Source organism: Hemicordylus capensis, chromosome 2 (genome assembly GCF_027244095.1).
Source record: "Hemicordylus capensis ecotype Gifberg chromosome 2, rHemCap1.1.pri, whole genome shotgun sequence".
NCBI lineage: Eukaryota > Metazoa > Chordata > Lepidosauria > Squamata > Cordylidae > Hemicordylus > Hemicordylus capensis.
Genome location: NC_069658.1, coordinates 207,133,874 through 207,148,487, shown reverse-complemented (window position 1 = coordinate 207,148,487; position 14,614 = coordinate 207,133,874). Strand labels below are relative to the sequence as shown.

The following is a 14,614-nucleotide window of genomic DNA, read 5'->3' as shown; positions in this document are numbered from 1 at the left end:
AAAACACAAACATCTGCAGGTAGGATTAGACTGGAGTGTGAACGAGCAGACCCTCCGCTTTCTATTGCTACCTGTGCTTCGTTTGGGAGGGGGAGTGATATATGGCGACCCTAAAACCCCGGCTTTCTCCACTGATTTCTATAGGCAGCAGCGCTCACCCATATTTTCTCTGGTTCTGTACATAATAGAATATATTTTCTGGCTTTGTTACACACACAAGGAAGGTCAGCCCTGCAGGAAAGGCCTTAGCCTGGCCAGCCACCCAACTGAAAGGAATAGGGAAGGGGTCTTCTCCAGGCTCTTTCTCCATGGGGGCACGCTCTGTAATGCACTCCCAGGCATGGCTCCGGCGGGCCAGCTTGAACCCCCCTTGAATGCCTTTCGTGGCAAAGAGTTCCGACAAGCTACTGCCCGGTAATGGCCAGGGCCTCGGCATCTGCACCCCTTGGAGCTGTTGTGAGGGTCTGCAACGGGCGAGGCAGGACGGGCTCCATATGCCGCCCCCTGAAGAGGGGGGGCCTTGGTCGTCCTGTCCCGCCCCATGGCAGGAGGGAAGCAGAGGGGGCCAGGTGGGGACTCGAGGCCTGCAGCCTTGCCTGCCCAGCCTGGCGGTCTGGGAGAGGCCGCAGGCACCCCCTCGCCGGATCCCTCACTCCTCGGGGGAAGGGGTTGGGGGGCGCCCCTTGCAGAGGGGCTGGCGGGCTGGCTGGTGGGTCGCCCGGCGGAAACTCTCTTCCTTGACCCAAAGCGCGGCGCGTGGAGCGGAGCGAGGCGGCTTCGCGGCGGCACGCCTTCGGCCCTCCAGGGGCTTTGGACTACAACTCCCATCGTCCTCGGTGGCCGCCAAGTGGGAATCCGGTGGGGGGGGGTGGAGTAGCGCAGCGGCCCAGCGAGGGGCCGAGCCCATTAAGAGGACGGACCCGGAAGTAGGTCGGGCCTGCTTCCGGTGGGGGGCGGCCTTGGCCAGGGAGAGTGCGGAAGGGGCGCCCTCCCCGGAAGCTGGCGTCGCGGTTGCCGCGGTAACCAGAAGCCAACGACGGGGCCCGGCGCTCTCCGGCGAGGGCGATCATGTCGGCGCCCGGCTGCTGCCCGGTCCAGGCTCCGCCGCCGCCCCCTTCCTCCTCCTCGGGGCTGGGCGAGCCCCCTGGCCGGCAGCAGGACCCCTGGGACCCCCGGGGGAAGGCCGCGCAGAGGCCCGCCCTGGCGGTGCTTCCCTTCCCCAGCGGGGCGACCACCACAGCAGCTGCAGCCCCGCCTCCGCCTTGGGGGCCCGAGCAGGGGCGGGCGCTGGGCCCAGCTGCTCCCGTGGGGCAGGCCCTCCTCCTCCCTCCGCCAGCCCCGAGGAGGAGGAAGGGGGCGGCGGCGGAGCCTGGACCGGCGGCGGAGCCTGGACCGGGCTCCCTCCGCCAGCCTCCAGAGAGGTTGGGCCAGGGCTGGGCCCGGGACGGGAGCCTCCCCCGCAGAGAACTGCCGCCGCTGCCCCAGCCAGAGCGGGAGGGCAGCCCCCCCAGGAAGACCCCGCGGGGGTCCTTGGGGGGCACCTGCGGCCTGCCTGTCGGGGGGGCGGAGGAGGGCGAGAAGCACAGGAAGTGGTTGGACATCCCCCCGTGGGTGATGCCGGGGCACCCCGGGGACCAGAGCCAGCCCCAGGGAGCCCCCTTGGGGAGGGCAGGGATGAAAAGGGAGTGGGGCAACCCCCCCAGGCTCTCCGGGCAGCCCAGTCCAAGTGGGGAGAGACGGGGCAGCCCCAGAAGGCTTGGGAGAGCAGAGGAGGGTCCCTGGGAAGGCAGAAGAGAGCCAGCCACCCACAGACAAGGACAAGAGGAGGAGAAAAGCAGCCATGCTGCGGCGGGGGACGGCCGCTCCCCTCTGGATGGGACACCCAGCTGCTCTGTGGCTTCTCCCTCTGTCTGCCTGGAGCCATGGAGCCCGTGTGAAGCGGTGGTGCGGTGGTGGCTGATGTGCCACAAGGTTGTGGCTTCCAGGGATGTGGAATACTTGACGGAAGATTATTTCAGGAATATGGTCTCCCCTTGCCCGCGTCCCCTTCTGCCCAACAGAGCATCCGAGCTTCCTGTCCTGAACGAGGACGTCCAGCGCTTGTTCAAGCAGAAGAAATCAAGGCCGAGTTCTGTTGCCGATTCTTCTTTCTGCGCCATCCATCACGACCTGCTTTCCATGCTGGGGCCGGCCATGCTGATCCAGGAGAAGGCTGAGGAGGCGGCGGCGAGGGCTGAGCGGCTGGACCCCAAGGAGCTGTGGGATTGGGCCCGCCTGCTCCTCTACCACATCAGCAGCATCAACCAGGCCGTCAACCGCATGCGCCGCTGGCATGTCCTCTGGCTCATCGACCGCTGGCTCACCACCTTCTCGTACTTGGGCCTGGAGTCTGAAAGCACCGAGGGGAAGCTCTTTGCAGAAGACAAAGCCAAACAGCTGGTAGCTATGGTGGCCTCACAGGTCTCCTTCAACCGCAGACTGCCGGCAGCAGCTGCAGCAACCTCCAGGCCAGGAGATCAGGCCATTGTTGCCACCTGTCACCCCACGGATAGTTACTCTGCGTCCCATGGGCCAAGCACAGGTAAGGCAGTCTCCAGAATTAAGGACTTTCACCCCATAGGCCCCTGGGGTATGTTAGGAAGCCCAGAAGTTCTGCCCCCCTTTGCCCGGCTCACTGAGTCCTTTCAAGAGAATGTAGGCCACCTCCAGCCTCAGAGGCAAAAGGCCTCTAAATACCAGTTGCAGGGGAGCAACAGCAGGAGAGCGGGCATGGCCTGACTTCTTGCCTGTGGGCTTCCCAAGAGGCATCTGGTGGGCCCGTGGGAAAAAGGATGCTGGACTAGATAGGCCTTGGGCCTGATTCAGCAGGGCTGTTCTTATGTTCTTCATGCCACACTTTAAATAAAAAAGTGGGGTTCATGCCCTGAAGACTCACATTCTTGACAGCAAATGGTAAACCTTACTGCTGGCATCAAGTTGCTGCTTTCTGGGTTGTCTCTTTACTAGTAGGTGAGGACTGTCATTGGCTGGGCAGAGTTGTTTTGCATAGATGGTTATTATATCAGATTAACTAAATTAAGCTTATATAATAGAATTTTTTTATTCCTGTACTTGCAAAAGGGAAGTAGCAGCATAGTTTTGAATTTGTAGGACTTCCAACACTATTCATTTTGTTGAGTAGTGACACACACACACGCACAAACACACAGAGAGATATTTTATTTATATATTTAGATGTTTATATTATATAAGCCGTACCCATGGCTGATCCCGTATGTGGGAGCTCTCGCGAGATTTTGTGAGCAGAAGCACCTGATTGGGCAGTGGGGATTCCATATGCAGATAGGGAGGAGGAGCCTGTGATGGTTAAAGAGTGGTCAGATGTTCTTGATTGGAGAGGAGAGGAATTTATATTGTCGAAGACACAATGCTTCACTCTTAGGTTAGATACCTTGAGTTACTTCATTTTGCAAAGTCTAACAAGTACTTCTCATGTAAGAGGGACCAGTTGGCCAGTCACTTCCCCACCATGCTCTCCAGGCCAGGCCTGGGTGCATCTTGAAAAGGGACCTGCAGAAATGGCATACCCAGCAGTGACTGCTCCCCTTTCATTCCTCATGGAAGACCCATCAACATATAATTGATAGCTCAGCTGAGCTATCCCAGGTTGTGAGGAGTTTGATTTCTGCTCCTTCTACTTCAGATCAGTCCCTGGGGTCGTTCTGCTGTGATGCCTTTAATGGGTTTTTTGCAAACAAGATCTCCTGTATTCGGGCCGACTTGGACTCCACTGTTTTTGCAGGATCTGTGGAGGAGTCCAGCAATCCCTCTTGCAGTATTAGATTGGATCAGTTTCAATCTGTGACTCCTGAGGATGTGGACAAGCTGCTTGGGGCGGTAAGGCCTACCACCTGCTCTCTGGACCCTTGCCCGACTTGGCTGCTTCTATCTCACAGGGAGATTGTTGGAGATGGCCTAGTTAATATCATAAATGCATCACTGAGGGAGGGTAGGGTGCCTCCTTGTTTGAAGGAGGCATTGATTAGACCACTCCTAAAGAAGCCTTCTTTGGATCCCTTAGTGATGGACAGTTACAGGCCAATCTCCAGTCTCCCTTGGTTGGGCAAGGTGATTGAGAAGGTGGTGGCCGACCAGCTCCAGGCAGTCTTGGAGGAAACTGATTTTCTAGATACATTTCAAACTGGCTTTAAGGCTCGCTATGAGGTTGAGACAGCCTTGGTCGGCCTGATGGATGACCTTTACCAGGGAATCGACAGAGGGAGTGTGACTCTTCTGGTTCTTCTGGATCTCTCAGTAGCGTTTGATACCATCGACCATGGTATCCTTCTGGATCACCTGGGGGAGTTGGGGATAGGGGGCACTGCTTTGCAGTGGTTCTGGTCCTATCTCTCAGGTAGATTCCAGATGGTGGAGCTTGGTGACAGTTGCTCTTCAAAACGGGAGCTGCTATATGGAGTCCCCCAGGGCTCCATTCTGTTACCAATGCTTTTTAATATCTACATGAAACCGCTAGGTGAGGTTATCAGGAGATTTGGTGCTGGGTGTTATCAGTATGCTGATCACACCCAAATCTACTTCTCCTTTTCATCTTCAGGAAATGGCACTCCTTCTCTAAATGCCTGCCTACAGGCAGTAATGGGCTGGATGAGGGAGAACAAATTGAAGCTGAATCCAAGCAAGACGGAGGTGCTCATTGTGGGGGCTTAGAATCTGAGGGGTGAGTTAGATCTCCCTGTGCTGGATGCGGGTTACACTCCCCCAAAAGGAGCAGGTGCACAGCTTGGGAGTATTATTGGACCCAGGCCTCACCCTGGTATCTCAGGTGGAGGCCATGGCCAGGAGTGCTTTCTATCAGCTTCGGCTGATCCGACAGCTGCGCCCATTCCTTGGAGAGGATGACATCAAAATAGTGGTGCATCAGCTGGTAACCTCCGGGCTTGACTACTGCAATGCACTCTACGTGGGGCTGCCTTTGTACGTAGTCCGGAAACTTCAGTTAGTTCAGAATGCGGCAGCCAGGTTGGTCTCTGGGGCAACCCAGAGAGACCATATTATGCGTTTTTTGAAACAGCTACACTGGCTGCCAGTATGTTTCTGGGCAAAATACAAAGTGCTGGTTATTACCTTTAAAGCCCTGAATGGCTTAGGTCCGAGTTATCTAAGAGAGCACCTTCTTATACATGATCCCCACCGCACCTTAAGATAATCTGAGGAGGTCCATCTCCAGTTGCCACTGGTTTGTCTGGTGGCGACACAGAGGCGAGCCTTCTCTGTAGCTGCTCCTGGGCTGTGGCATGCACTCCTGGCAGAAATTCGTAATTTGAGATCATTGCCATCCTTCAGGAGAGCCCTTAAAACCTACTTATTTGGCCTGGCCTTCCAGGGTTTAAAATGATGAACTGTTTTAAATTGTTGCCCTGATTTTCAGGGCTTTTAGCTGTTTTATTGTGTTTTAATAGTTTGATTTTAATTGTTAATTTGTTTTAATTGTTTTTATCATGCTATGAACTGCCCTGAGCCATTTTGGAAGGGCGGAATATCAATCAATCAATCAATCAATCAATCAATCAAATAAATAAATAAAACCCCTTGTTTTGAGACTCAGGAAGGAAAGAGAGAGCAATTGGATACTAAACGCATGGCCCTGGACATAGTGACTGCAGCACCAAGTGGTGTTTGCGCTCTAATTGGACGTGAATGTTGCGTGTAGATCCCTGACAGCTCAGGAAATGTCTCAAAGGCTATAAAGAGTATCCTTGAGGCAATAGGAGAGCTCATTCACCCTGAGCAGGAAGGAAATTGAGATTTGTTTTCTTGGGTGACAGATTGGTTGGGAGCATGGGGTTAGGCTATTTTATCCTGGGTTGTGTGTGATACTGTTCCTTGTGGGACTGTATCGTCTGTTCCTCTTAATAAGCTATTGTGCCCAATGTATTTGCACTCAAGGTAACAAGTATATGAATAAGGGGGCACACACTGTACATGGCCCACAACCCGGACCAGCAAGGGAACCGGAGTCTGTCTATGTAGCCGTACAAACCTTGACCCTGGATGAAGACTATGAAAGTCTCAGATTAGAGGAGGCTGACGAAACTATATCCGGCAACACAGTGGAGCGGACTAAATCAGAACCAGTTTTGTACAGGAAGTACAGAGCAGGGAGATTGTGGTGGCAAATAACAGGTGTACCTGTCTACTGTATGAGCCTGTTGGTCATGGAAAGTCCCCAAATGCTGCTGGCTCACTGGAAACTGTATTGCTCACACAAGCAATCTTGAAAGGGGAACTGGGCTGAACATGGGGTTATCGCCCCAGACATCTCCCCAGACATGGCAAAGCAAAAGTTGCTTCACATATACAAATAGCAATAGCAATAGCACTTACATTTATATACCGCTCTATAGCTGGAAGCTCTCTAAGCCAGTGTTTCTCAAACTTTTTGGAGTCAAGGACCGCTAAATTCTTCGTGCAGAGTTTCAAGGACCGCTACATTCTTCATGCGCAGTTTCCCGGACCAGCAGTTAGTAAAGGGGTTGGTTTCAAGTCTATCTATCTATCTATCTATCTATCTATCTATCTATCTATCTATCTATCTATCTATCTATCAGACTTCTATACTGCCCCAAACATGCATCTCTGGGCAGTTTAGAATGAAAATAATATAAGCATTAAAATAATTAAATTTGGAATCTTTTGCGAACATGGAATATTAGGGGTTCTTAACCTTGGGTCCCTCAGTTAAACTCCCATAACCCCCAACAACAATGGCATTTGGCCATTATGGCTGGGGATTATGGGAGTAGAAGTCCACCAACGTCTGGGTACCCAAGGTTGAGAACCCCTGAATCTAAAAGCCTGGGTGAACAAATTTGTCTCCAGTATGTCTTCAGTATGTGTGGGGTGGGGGTGGAGGTGCTTCTGATTACTCAGTGGAGAGGGTATGTTGGGCCATTAGAAAAATTCAAAAGCTACATGGGGCCAATGAAAACAACATACAAGCAAGCCCCACTGATGCAAAAGGGAAACAGTGTTCCCTCTCAAGGCGCCTCGACCACAACAGGCAGCTGGGTTTCAATCAACCAACCTTTGGCTGCAAATAATGAGCATGCAAGAACCAGCAGCTCTTCAAGTGGCGCCCACTGCCATACTTTTTCCTCCATGCCCCCGCACCGCATACAGTTTGAAGCTGTAAAGATAGGGAATAAGATAGCTGTAGGAAGATCTCAGCAGCACATGGAGACAAGGCACAAGAAGGGTTCCATGCCTCCGTGATACTCTTCCTCTTCCGTGCCATGTGCAAAATTGAGGAAGTGAGTGCCTTGATTTCAGTTGGGGGGGGTTGACTCCCAGTCAGGGACCGGCACTCAAGCCTTCGGGGACCGGCAGCGGTCCAGGGACCGGTGGTTGAGAAACACTGCTCTAAGCGGTTTACAATGATTTTAGCATATTGCCCCCAACATTCTGGGTACTCATTTTACCGACCTCGGAAGGATGGAAGGCTGAGTCAATCTTGAGCCCCTGGTCAGGATCGAACTTGTAACCTTCTGGTTACAGGGCGGCAGTTTTACCACTGCGCCACCAGGGGCTCTTATACAAAATAGTTGCTTAGCTAAGAGGGGGTTATAAGAGTTTAATAGGAAGGCCCTTTCCAGGTTGCGCACGCACCTTGTTAATCATGGCGGATTTTGATTTGTTTCTCACAGTGCCTAACCTTGTATGGAATCATGAATCTACTGCTAACTTGCTTCCCTAAAATCTGTGTAAAAGCAGGCTGCATCCTGTCTTTGGGGCCCTTTGTGCAGGTCCCTTTTCAAGATGCACCCAGGCCTGGCCTGGAGAGCATGGAGGGGAAGTGACTGGCCAACTGGTCCTTCTTATATGAGGAGTACTTGTTAGACTTTGCAGAACTCCAGATATCTAGCCTAAGAGTGAAGCCTTGTGTCTTCGACAGTGTGTGTGTGTGTGTGTGTGTGTGTGTATATATCTATATATATATCTATATATAGATATATATATTCGTCAGTATACGTATTTGTTTGGCCTGGCTTTCCAGGGTCTTAAAATCGGTTTTAATATTTTAACCCGGTTCCGGGGGTTTTAATTACTGCAATTGTTTAATTCTTGTTTTGAAATTGTTAACTGTTGTCACATTGTTTTTAATCTTTGTTTTAGCTCTTTATTGTTCTAGTGGTTTGTTTTTAATTGTAACCCGCCCTGAGCCATTTTGGAATGGGCTTTATATATATATAAATATATAAAAGGATAGTGGGCAGCAGGGGTCTGCCCAGAGAGGGGTGGTGAGGGGGGAAAGAGGAGAAGGAGGAGGCTGCCAAGATGAACAAGACCTGTTAACTCAGGGAGAGGGAGAGGGAGAGGAGGGAGGGGAAGAGAGAAAGACCGAGAGGGGGGGAAGAGCGGGTGGAGGAGAGAGAAAGAGAGAAAAGGGAGGGAGGGGAAGAGAGAGAGAAGGGACGGGGCCGGGCCTCTGTCAGTGGCCGGAGGGGAGCGATGGGCCATGGTGGTGGCGGCAGCAGCAAAGAAGGGCCCAATCCACCGCCGCTGCTGCTGCTGCTTGGGGCTACCGAGGCCATTGGTGGAGGGAGGGAGGCTGGCAGGCAGGCAAGGGATGGCCGGGCCATCCGTGGCCTGAGGGGAATGAGTGGCCATGGGGGGTGGTGCAGTGAGGAAGGGCCTGGTCACCCTGCAGGGCTCGGGTGAGGAGGTCTCTGGGGATGGGGGCTGCAGCTGGGCCAATAGGCGCCCACCACGCTGCAGCCGCGGCCAAGAGGGGTGAGGGGGATGGAAGCAACGGGATGGAGGAGCGGGGCAGGAGTGCGGCTCAGGGGAGGGTGGAGAGATCTCTGAGGTGAGGGGAGCAAGCAAATGCTTCATCAAGTGCGGGTTGAGTGAGAATCTGAGAACGCTCTTCTGCTTCTCTCAGGCCTAACATCATTTTTTAATGACTGAGCTGATTATCGAGTGTTAAACATATTCACAAGCACAGTTAATATCTCATGATTACATTCAAAACTACCTTTGAACAAGACCCAAGAGATTCTTTAGACCTCCCTTCCAGCATATTCAGATGTAAAAAGCAATGCATGCGGCTAAGGCAGGGTTGTGTGTAGGCAACATGAGGTATCGGTAGGACTCCACCCACAAATTTTGCACACACCAAATCCTGACATTCTTCAAAAGGTGGACTAGATCAGAGATTCTCAGCGTTGGGTCTCCAGACTTCAGATCCCATAATCCCCAGCCCTAGTGGCCTTTAGTTGGGGGTTATGGGAGTTGAAGTCCAATAACATCTGGGGACCCAGCGTTGAGAATCCCTGGACTGGATTATCATTATTATTGCCATGGCCGTCTCCTCCTCCTCCTCCTCCACCACCACCACCACCAGGACTGTGATCTCGTGGAGACTCCAGAGGCGGAGAGTTGCAGCCAGTGACTCTGGGTTGTTTTGCAGGGAGCCCGCCAGCCGAGCAGACCCTTCCCGACCGTGCTGCCTGTCCACAGAGGGTCCGCGCTTCAGGGAGCCAGGCTGGGAGCACCAGGAGCAGCCCTGAGAGCAGAGGAAGGGAGAGTCCTGGACCCCGCGGAGCCGGGAGGCGGGAGAACCCGGCTGGGAATGAAGGAGCCTGGGGGGATCCCGCGGGGGACCCATCCAGGGGCATCGGTGGCCAGAACCCGCTGCCCCTGCAGTGCCGCCGCCTTGAGGGAGCCGGCCGAGAGCCGAGCTGGGCAGGAGAGCGGCTGGTCTGGGGGGGCAGCCCCACGGGACTGGGGCGAGGCGAGAGGCCAGAGGAGGGCAGAGCACCGCTGGGGAGCTGTGAGGAGGTGGCAGGGGGCCGGGGGGCCGGGCAGTTCCCTGAGTGGAGCAGCGGCCCTCCCAAGGGGGCCTCCCGCTCCCCGGCGGCTCCGTCCAGCAGCCAGCAGGAGTGGGGCCCCTCTGAGCCGGCCCTGCCGGGGCAGCCGCAGTGCCAGCCGGCCCCGGCTCACCCAGCACTGCAGCCGCTGCCCTCTTTCGGCCCACACCCCCTCCAGCCTCCCCCGAGCACTGAGCCCACCCCCTTTGTGCTGCTGCAGAGCCCCCCCGCTCCTGGGTGGAGGCTCCCGACCCCCTGGGGTGGCCCCCTCTGGGAACCAGGAAGGGAGCACCCCACAAGCTGGGGCCAGACTGGGGAGGAGCTCCAGGCTTTGCCCCAAGGGAGGGGGCAGGGGCCCCTTCCTGGAAATCCAGGGGGCAGCAGAAGCCCTATGTGGGGACCGTCCTGGGCCACCAGCAGCCCGACACGACCACTCGGGGAACAAGGCCAAGCCGATCCGGGAAGCTCCGAGGGGGGGAGCGGAGAGCCGGCTTGGCAAGGTCCGGGGGGCACCCCCCTGAGGCTTGGGGGAGTGGGGAGGCCCGAGGGAGGCCCAGCCGGGCCAGGGAGCCATGGGCAGGGAGAAGAGGAGGAAGAGGGAGCGAGGAAGAAGAGGAGGAAGAGAAGTGGGGCTGGGGGCCAACCCGAGTTCAGCAGCTGCCCCCCCCAGGAGGCCAGTGACCAGCAGGAGTGGTTGCCTTGTGCGCCGGTCGTGCAGTGGTGGCTCCAGTGCCAGGAGATCCTGGATGCCCCGACGCAGCACCGGCTGCTCGACCTCCTGCCCCACCTCCTGCCCGACGAGGTGGCTGAGCCGGCTGTGCTCAACGGGGAGGTCTGGGCCCTCCTGAGCCAGGAGGGGAAGAGGCAATACCGGAGCGCCGTGGCGCCCTTCTGCGAGATCCAGTGGGACGCGCTGCGCCTCGCCGGGCCCGCCCTGTTCCTCCACGACACGGTGCAGCAGGCCGCCAAGAGGCAAGAGAGGGTGCACCCCGCGGCCCTCCGAGAGGGGGCCCGGCTCCTCCTCCGCCTCGTGGGCAGCCTCAACCAGAAAGCCATCGCCCTGCGCCAGGCCTGTGACCTGGGGCGGCTCCGGCAGGGGCCCCCCCGGGGGGGCGGAGAGGAAGCCGCCCCTGGTGGGCAGCCGGGCAGCTCTGACCAGCTCTGGCGGGCCGTCAGCAGAAAGGCCTCTGGCAAGCTGGCCACTTGGGTGCCCTCGAAGGCCGCCCTGCAGTGGTGGCGGAAGTGCCAGACCGCCTGGAACGTCCCGCAGAGGAAGAGCTTGCTGGCCGCCTGCCCGAGCCCTGTCCTGCCCCCGGGAGGAGCCCCCGTGCCCTACGCCTGGGTCTGCCCGCAACACGGCAGCCAGAAGAAGCAGCGCGGGTGCTGCGGGTGCTCGGCCTGGAAGTTCTGGTTCTTCAGCCAGCAGGAGCTCTTTGCCCTGCTGGGCTCGACCATGGCCATCTACCAGAGGGCGGTGGAAGCCTATGAGCCCCTGGAGCCCCAGGGCCTGTGCAGGTGGGCCCAGCTCCTCCCCAACCACGTTGGCGCCATCAGCTGCCAGGCGAACTGCATGCGCCGCTGGCATCTCCTGCACACCCTCCAGCCGAGCCTGGTGAAGCGGCTGCCGCAGATGTTCCGCCCGGGCCCGGCCGGCCTGCTCTTTGCCGAAAAGGACGTCCGGCTGCTGATGGAGGCGATGAGCAGCCACCTGGAGGAGCTCCGAGCCCGGCCCTCGGTCTGCCTCGAGGGCCTCCTGGAGTACCAGCAGCGGAGTGGCGCCTCCCCCGCGGCCGGTGGCCCAGAGCCCACCGCAAGGCCAAGCCCAGGTGAGGGGCCGCTCCGCTCTCCCGTTCCTGGCCCTGGGGTGCGTTGGGGAGCCCAGGGCCGCTGCCTCCCCCCCCCACTGAAATTGAGGCCTGACTGGGCGGAGCAGCCCTCATCGAGAGCAGCTTGTCCTGTTGGCTTCAGCTGGGCCTAGTCCTTGCGGTGCCCCAGCTTCGCCAGCCTGGCTGAAGAGCCTTTGGCTGCCTTGGGAGAGAGCAGCGGGACCTCTCCAGCACATTTGTTCCAACGGCCAGTGGCTGTGAGTTGCGCAGGCCGCTTGTTCTCTGTGTCCCACCTCAGCCTGCTGAGTGGAATTGGTTCCCCTCGCTTTTTTGTCAGAGCAGGTTCCCCCCCATGGGGCAGTTCAGTGGGCTCAGGCAGCAGGATGTTTGCTGGCTTCTGAGAGAGACCAAGAGCTGTCCTCTGCTGCTCTGGCCCATGGCGTTGGGGAGGCAGCTGCCGGGTGGTTCTGGGAATGCTTCTGCCCCAAGCAAAGGTCCTCTGAGCAGTTTGAGCAGCAAAAGGGATGCAGAAGTCCATTCCCGGTCCCAGCAGGGCTCTCGCACCCCCCCCCCAGCAAGAGCCATTGAGCCGGGCCCAGGGGATGGGGCCCCTGTCAGGAGGATGCCCTCGGCGGCGCCTCACCGAGCCCCCACCTGCTTAGAATTCTCGCTTCTCTTTCAGGGGACCACCAAGTCCAGCAGAAGCACCACGGAGGACCTGGAGGGCCCTCGGGAGCCTGGGAGTGACTCATGGGGCCCTCACACTTGGCGGCTGCCCAAGACTCTTCCCCGTGACTCCCGCAGGGCAGCAGAAGGGGATGGCCCCGTGTGGCCGAGCAAGCCCATCTGACTGGACTGCCTCTTCCGCCTCCGGGGCACGTGACCCACAGCTGCCCCACGTCAAGGCCCGGCGAGGGGGCTGGAGACGCCTCCCGCCAAAGAGGGGTCCCATCCCTCCCCCAGCCCCGTGGCTCCTCCTGGGTGGGCTTCAGTGGGAGGCGTCTGCTAGGAGGCAGTTCTGGCCAAGGGGCGCTCAGCATCCTCCAGGAGGGGAAACCACACAGAGTTGGTCCGTCCCGGCAACCCTGTCTGGAATTGCTGCCCAGGAATTAGTGGTGTGCACGGAACCGGCAGTAGCTGGTTCGAAGGTGGGGGGGGGATACTCTTGCCCACCCCCACCTGCGCTGTGATTTAAAATGGTCCTGTGGGGCCGCAGTGCACCTCCTTGTGCCCCCCCCTGCCCCGCACATTGGACCAGAAGTACCTGGCGCCTGCTGGAGCTACTCGTGACGTGCGGGGGGGGCAGGGAGGTGCTCTGCTGCCCCATGGGACCATTTTAAGCCCCATGGGACCGTTTTAAATCACAGCAATCACAGTGCCGGTGGGGGACATGTGGTGGGTGTGTGGGTGGGTAAGTGCCCCCCTGCTCCTTAAAGGTATCCCCCCCACTTTCAGACTGGTTTGGAGGTCTGTAAAAGGGCCTCTGGACTGGTTCCTGTGCATACCTACTGGCAAGCAATGGGTTAAACTAGAGAGTCCATTAAGGGAGGGTGTTGCCCGGGGTGGTGTTAGCTCTGGCCTGGTCTCCCCCCCGCCTTCCTTTGGGCAGCAGGAGCATCCTTGCAGGCTCCCTGGTGGGATGAGGGTCTTGACTCCTGTCCTGAATCCCGGGGAAGGGAGAGGAAGCCAGGCCCCCCCCTCCCGGGGCTTTGCGGGGTTCCTGCGCTGGTTGCGGGGAGGGGGCTCTTGTTTCAGGGCACCGCTGGAGTCCAGTGCCTGTACTACTTGGGGCGCGCCTGGGGGGGGGGGTATTTCCTCCCGGTGGGACCGGGCATTTGTAAGAGGGCTGTGTGTGATACTCCCCCCCCCAAGAAGGACTGGAGGGGGCGTAGCAGAATCAAGGGGGAGACCCACCGACAACCCCCGCGCGTCCCGTCCCATCCCGCGGCCTCTTGCGCGAGTTGTTGTCAGCTGCATAAAGGTGGTTGGTTTCTTTGACGTCTGTGTCCGGAGTGGATGCTTGCCAGGGCCCGGCGGCGGCCGCGGGGAGGTAGGGGGCCCCTTCGTGCCCGGGTTGCCGTCCGCCGGGGTCAGTGGGCTCCGGCCCTCAGGACCGCCCCCCCCCGCGCCCCAGTGGAGCAGAGGAGACCAGCCTGTTGCTGAAGGCGGAGGTGCGACCGGGCCAGCGGTGGGCCCCCTTCCAGGAAACCGAGCCGGCCACTTGGGAGCAGCCCCGCGCAGGGTGGGGGCAGCAGGGCCTGCAGCTCCGCCGTAGATCGAGCCCCTGGCAGCATCTCCAGGCAGGCCTGGGAAAGGCGCTTCCCTGAACTGCTGCTGCTGCCTGTCCGCGCCGACGGCACTGGGCGAGATGGACCAAGGGCGGACTCTCCGGGAGGCGGCTCCGCAGGGATGCCTTGGCGGTGCTGCCCGTCAGAGTCCTCCTCCTGGCCCGGCTGCCCCCTGTTCCCCCGACAACTAGCTGGCCCGCCGCCGCCGCCTCCCTCTCTGCTGCTGCCCCGGCCTGGGAGACCGCGGCCTCGGCTCGGGCGGCGGTGCTGCCTCTCCTGTAGGCCGGGCCGCGTGCTGGAGCGGGCCCCTCGGGCTGCCGCAGTCCGACCCGCGGCCTCAAGGAGGGGCAGGTGGGAGCCGCTCTTGGGCGCGCGCCCCCGACCCCTCCGCAGGCAGCAGGGACCGGGCCCCGGAGCCCCCCGCAAGCTGGACTCCTTCCTCCTGCCCCCCGGGGCGGGGGGGCGCCCGTCTCTGGTGCCCGGCATGGATGGGGGACCGGGCACTCCCAGGCCAGGCGGTCCCTCGAGCTCAGCGCTGCCTACCCGGCCCGGGCGCGTCTCTCCTGCCCCCGCGGCCGCAGCGCTCCCCCCGGCGGGCCTTTGTTCTGCG

The 14,614-nt window shown here is 58.7% G+C and overlaps 1 protein-coding gene across 1 annotated transcript; it reads left to right on the top strand.

Moving 5' to 3' along the window:
* Positions 1–943: 943 nt before the first annotated feature.
* LOC128343153 (uncharacterized) lies at positions 944–13,714 on the top strand. Its single transcript, XM_053291720.1, has 3 exons — positions 944–2,581; positions 9,491–11,716; positions 12,399–13,714. The coding sequence occupies exons 1-3, from the start codon at positions 1,069–1,071 to the stop codon at positions 12,461–12,463; spliced, it is 3,804 nt and encodes a 1,267-aa protein (XP_053147695.1). The 5' UTR covers positions 944–1,068; the 3' UTR covers positions 12,464–13,714.
* Positions 13,715–14,614: the final 900 nt, after the last annotated feature.